The sequence below is a fragment of the Myotis lucifugus genome, unplaced genomic scaffold, assembly GCF_000147115.1.
Source record: "Myotis lucifugus unplaced genomic scaffold, Myoluc2.0 scaffold_969, whole genome shotgun sequence".
In the NCBI taxonomy this organism is placed as follows: domain Eukaryota; kingdom Metazoa; phylum Chordata; class Mammalia; order Chiroptera; family Vespertilionidae; genus Myotis; species Myotis lucifugus.
The window spans coordinates 26,934-32,843 of record NW_005872017.1 but is presented as its reverse complement, the minus strand read 5'-3'; the positions used below and the strand labels follow the sequence as shown (position 1 = coordinate 32,843).

The 5,910-nt window shown below is 46.1% G+C and overlaps 1 protein-coding gene across 1 annotated transcript in view; it reads left to right on the top strand.

Annotated features, from left to right (window-relative positions):
• Nucleotides 1-1,887: 1,887 nt before the first annotated feature.
• Nucleotides 1,888-5,910, top strand: part of LOC106695238 (zinc finger protein 211-like) — an 11,662-nt gene continuing 7,639 nt past the window's right edge. Inside the window, exon 1 of the mRNA XM_023747774.1 lies at nt 1,888-1,925. Coding sequence (XP_023603542.1) covers nt 1,892-1,925 — 34 coding nt within the window. The 5' untranslated portion in view covers nt 1,888-1,891. The remainder of the gene's footprint in view (nt 1,926-5,910) is intronic.

Genomic DNA, 5,910 nt, shown 5'->3' with positions numbered 1-5,910 from the left:
GCTGTATTGGGTTCACAGATAATGAGTTTTCATTTACACGGACTCCAATCTTTTCACCAGGAAAAGATGACAACTTTCATTTTTAAAAAAATATTTTTATTGATTTCAGAGAGGAAAGAAATAGAAACATCAATGATGAGAGAGAATCATTGATTGGATGCCTCCTACACGCCCCCTACTGGGGATCGAGCTGGCAACCCGGGCATGTGCTCTTGACTGGATCCAACCCAAGCTCTATCAACTGAGCCAAACCGGCAGTGGTTCTCAACCTGTGGGTCCCGACCCTTTTGGCGGTGGAACCATCGTTTCCCAGGGGTCGCATAAGACCATCCTGCATATCGGATATTTACATTACGATTCATAACAGTAGCAACATTACAGTTATGAAGTAGCAACGAAAATAATTTTATGGTTGGGTCACAACATGAGGAACTGTATTTAAAGGGCCAGAAGGTTGAGAACTACTGAGCTAGGGCGATGACGACTTTATTTTGACAGATTTTTTAGCCCCTCCCCACCTGCAGGTGACCTCGGGCTTTTCTCCTGGAGTGAAGGGTGAGAACCCTGCATACCTGCGGCCTGGAGCTCCAGGAACTACATTACCCAGAAGACGTTGTGTGGCATTCCTCCAGCTGAGCCAATGAAAGGTCAGAAAAGGCGTTGACATTGAAGGACAGGGCGCAGGGGCGGGACTTCCGGTGTCCACCCAGGATCAGCTTAGCTACGTGGACACGGGTCGGATTCTCCAGGTCCGTGGGTCCCGGTGGAGATGCCCCGACAGAGAACGGGCGATAATGGTGGTGCACACAGCATACACCCGAGAGTGAAGCGCGGCGTGGTCACCAAGGTGACCCGCTCCACGGCTCGGAAAAGGATGGCCCTTCCCGCGGCGGCCTCTGCTCCCTCTGCTCCCGCCCCGCTCCGCACACAAAGTCCGATGGCGGCGCCCGCCCGGAGGCGCGGGGCTGAGGTGAGTGCGAGACCCCCACCCCGCCAGCGCCTCCTCACACCGAGCAGGACAGCCCGGGTGTGGGCGCCTGTCCCGTCCTGCAGCTCAGTCCCGCGTGGAGGACCGTGAGGAAGGTGGAGGGGAGAGAGGAGTGTTGTGGCTTCTGAGGACACAGCAGGTGCAGGGCAGAGAGGACAGGGGTGACATGCATCTGATGTTCCCATGGGGATGTGGGTGGTGATTATTGACGCAAAGATCAGAGGCTGCAGGGAGGACGTCACAATCTCAATCCGGGCTTTCCCGGCTGTGGGGTCCATCAGAGGCCTGGGGTGGTCCTGGATCCGGCTGGACTACAAGCTCATGGGTGAGTCCAGCGAGATCCAGTGGCATTGGAGCAGGAAGGGGGCAGAGCTGAGGGAGTGAACCTGGGTCTGAAGATGGGAAGGGGATCAACATTACCCAGTGGTGAGCACATCTGGAGGAAGTGGGAGCTGATGGTCCAGGGACCTGGTGTGGGACTTAGAGTGAAGCATAAGCCCAGGTTTGTCTTTGTCTTGGAGGCAGGATCTAGGAGACTGCAGTGGTGTTGATTGGCAGGAAGGCTGGGGCCCTGCAGGCATCACCCAGAGCTTCTTAGATGGTGTTTCTCTGCTGTCCCCCTTCCCAACCCATCTGCCCTTGCTGAGGGCCATCACAGTGACTAATGGGACTTTGATGAGAGAGCAGCCTGCACTGGCATTAGGGCCTGGTGTCCACACTAAACTGGGGTGTCCTGGAGGAGGTTGAGGGTGGGGAACGTGTGTAAGGAGTAAGATGGCAGCTTTGGTTTCAATTTTCTCAATCTGACAGGTTGGGGTGACCTTTGAGGACATTGCCCTGTACTTCTCCAGGAAGGAATGGAGCCTCCTTGATGAGGGTCAGAGACAGCTGTACCTGAATGTGATGCTGGAGAACTTTGAACTTATATCCTCCCTGGGTAAGACCCTCGCTCTCATCAGTGACCTGGACTTGGCTTTGCATTTCCCCAGGCCCCATCTCCCAGGTGCGCTCTGTCCTCCCAGGTGGACCGTGGGCACTGGGTGATTTCCAGTTTTCTGGGTAGTTGCTGTCCTTTGCTTGCACTGCCGGCTTCTCTCTGTGCACCCCCTATACCTGCTGCACTGAACTCATAGGGAAGTATATTTGGTTGGTAGTGTGGCAGGGAGCCTAATGGATTCCACCTTGATTAGCCAGGGAAAGCATTTTCTATATTCCTGTTGGTCATTTGTACATATTTTGGGGAAAATTGTCTCTACATCCTTAGCCTGTTTTTTTTTTTTTTAATATTTTATTGATTTTTTACAGAGAGGAAGGGAGAGAGATAGAGAGCTAGGAACATGGATGAGAGAGAAACATCAATCAGCCGCCTCCTGCACATCTCCCACTGGGGATGTGCCCGCAACCTAGGTACATGCCCTTGACCGGAATCGAACCTGGGACCCCTCAGTCCGCAGGCCGAGGCTCCATCCACTGAGCCAAACCGGTCTCAGCCTTAGCCTGTTTTTTAACCATATTTTTTGGCTAATGCCTTTTTAATACTTTCTATATTTTATATATTAATTTCTTTTTACATACATTTAAGCACATGTCTTTTTCCATGGGCTTGATTATTCTTTGCAGATATTATGTGATTTTTTGTTTTTTGGTGTGTGTTTTTTCCAAATTCCCTGTTTTGGACAACCCTGCATTCAGGCAGTCTAGTGTCGCCATTTTCCAGCAGGTTCAGATGCTGTTTACTGGTGTTTACTGAGAAATTATTTCTTTTTTGTGATAAGATATTTTTAATTAAGGTCTGTAGAATTATTATTTTTTTTTAGGCAGAGATATTGCATTGATAGTCTGCAGATAGTGTTAACATTTTTTGAAATGTATTTAGAGATTCTTAATTTCAGAAGTTTATAGTGGGATCTGGACATTTTTCTCTATGTAAGGTCATGTTAACGACCAACATTTCTGATGATGCATTTTGGTTAATAGTGTCAGGTGTGATGTCTTACCTTTCATTTCTTTTTTATTATTATTAAAAATATATCTTTATTGATTTCAGGGAGGAAGGGAAAGGGAGAGAGAGATAGAAACATCAATGATGAGAATCATTGATTGGCTGCCTCCTGCATGCCCCCTACTGGGGATTGAGCCAGCAACCCAGGCATGTGCCCTTGATTGGAATCGAACCTGGGACCCATCAGTCCCCAGACCGACACTCTATCCACTGACACAAACTAGCTAGGGCTCTTTCATTTCTTTTTAAACTTATTTGAATCTTGTCTCTTTTGTTTTTGTCTAGCTAAAGGTTTGCCAATTTTATATATATTTTTTCTAATAGCTCTTTGTTATCATATGTTTTTCTTTTTTACAATATATTTATTGATTCGAGAGAGGAAGGGAGAGGGAGAAAGATAGAAACATCAATGATGAGAGAGAATCATTGATCGGCTGCCTCCTGCACTCCTCCTACCTGGGATCAAACCTCATCCCAGGTATGTGCCCTGACTGGGAATTGAACTATGACCTGGTTCAACCTGGTTCATAGGTCAACACTCAACTCCTGAGCCATACCAGCCAGGCTCATGTTTGTTTTTCTTTTGTCTATTTTATTTATGTTTGTTCTAATATTTATTGTTTTTTTCCTCTTCTAGCTTTGGGCTTACTTTCTTAATTTGTTTCTATTTTTCTGACGTGCAAGATTAGGTTGTTCATTTAAGATCTTTTTTCTTAATGTAGGCATTTATCCCTATAAAATATCCTCTTAGAATTGCATTTTATGCATTTTAACATAAGCTCTGACAGATTGTTTCTATTTGTTTTGCCTCTATTTTTTAGTTCTTTTTAAAATATATTTTTATTGATTTCAGAGAGGAAGGGAGGAGAGAGAGATGGAAACATCAATGATAAGAGACAATCATTGATTGGCTGCCTTCTGCACACCCCACATTGGGGATCCAGCCCACAATCCGTGCATGTGCTCTGAGATTCGAACTGTGACCTCCGGGTTCATAGGTTGATGCTCAACCATTGAGTCACACTGACCAGGTTTGAGTTCTTTTTTTTTTTTTTTTTTTTTTTTTTTTTAATAATAATTTTTATTTCTTAAAGTATTACAAATAGTATTACATATGTCTCCTTTTTTCCCCCCCTTGACATTCCCCCGACCCCTACCCCCCGCCCCCCCCGCCCCGTGTCTTGTGTCCATTGGTTAATCTTATATGCATGCATATAAGTCCTTCAGTTGGTCTCTTAATCCCCCCCCCAACCCTCCCCAGGCTTCCCACTGTAGTTTAACATTCTGTTCAATGTTGCTCTGCTTCTGTATCTACCCCTGTTCATCAGTCCATACTGGTCCCCTTTATTTGTCCCAACCTCACTGGAGTAGTCTCAACCTCACCAGGGCCGTCTGAGCCTCACCAAGGCCGTTTCAACCTCACCGGGGCCGTCCCTACCTCACGGGGGCCGTTTCAACCTCACCGGGGTCGTCCCTACCTCACGGGGGCCGTTTCAACCTCACCGGGGTCGTCCCTACCACACCGGGGCCGTTTCGACCTGACCGGGGTTGTCCCTACCAGACCGGGGTCGTCCCTACCTCACGGGGGCCGTTTCAACCTCACCGGGGCCGTCCCGACTTCACCAGGGCCGTTTCAACCTCACCGGGGTTGTCCCTACCACACCGGGGCCGTTTCAACCTGACCGGGGTTGTCCCTACCACACCGGGGCCGTTTCGACCTGACTAGGGTCGTCCCTACCACCCACTTATTGTTCAGGAGTGTGTTGTTTAAGTTCAACATATTTGTGAATTTTCCATCTTTCTTGAAACTAAAGTTGATTTCTAGTTTCGTACATTGTGATCACATAAGATACTTGACATGATTGCTTCTCAAAGTTTGAGACTTTTTTTTTTTTTTTTTAAATATATATTTTATTGATTTTTCACAGAGAGGAAGGGACAGAGACAGAGAGCTAGAAACATCGACGAGAGAGAAACATCGATCAGCTGCCTCCTGCACATCTCCCACTGGGGACGTGCCCGCAACCCAGATACATGCCCCTGACCGGAATCGAACCCGGGACCCTTCAGTCCACAGGCCGACGCTCTATCCACTGAGCCAAACCGGTTTCGGCGAGACTTATTTTTTTGACCTAATATGTGATCTTCCTAGAGAATGTTTCATGTGCACTTGATGAGAATGCATGTTCTGCATTAGGATGGAATGTTCTGTATACATATATTTATTCATTCTGTTTGGTCTAAAGTCTAGTGAAACTTCCATTATTCCCTATTGCCTTTTGATGGGATGATTTACCTATTATTGAAGTGGAATGATCTCTACTAACATTGGGTTTCTTTTTCTGTCTTCATTTCTGATATTATTTGCTTTCTATACTTAGTTGCTAAGTTCTTTGGTGCATAATACTTAAAATTGTCATCCTCTTGATGAATTAACTTATCATTCTGTAATGAATTTGTCTCTTTGTGACAGTTTTTGAGGTAGTCTGTCTTGTCTGATAGAACCTTAGCTACCCCAGCCATTTTTGGGTTTCATTTGCATGGAATATTTTTTATTTTTTATTTTATTTTATTTTATTTTTAAATATATTTTATTGATTTTTTACAGAGAGGAAGGGAGAGGTATAGAGAGTTAGAAACAGCGATGAGAGAGAAACATCGATCAGCTGCCTCCTGCACAATCCCCACTGGGGATGTGCCTGAAACCCAGGTACATGCCCTTGACCGGAATCGAACCCGGGACCTTTCAGTCCACAGGCCAACGCTCTATCCACTGAGCCAAACCGGTTAGGGCTGCATGGAATATTTTTTGCATCTCATTCTCTTCAGCCTATTTGTGTCCATAAAGTTTTAGTGTATCTTGTAGGCAGCATATATTGCCTCTGGTTAGTGGTTATTGTTGTTCTTTTGTTTTTATCCT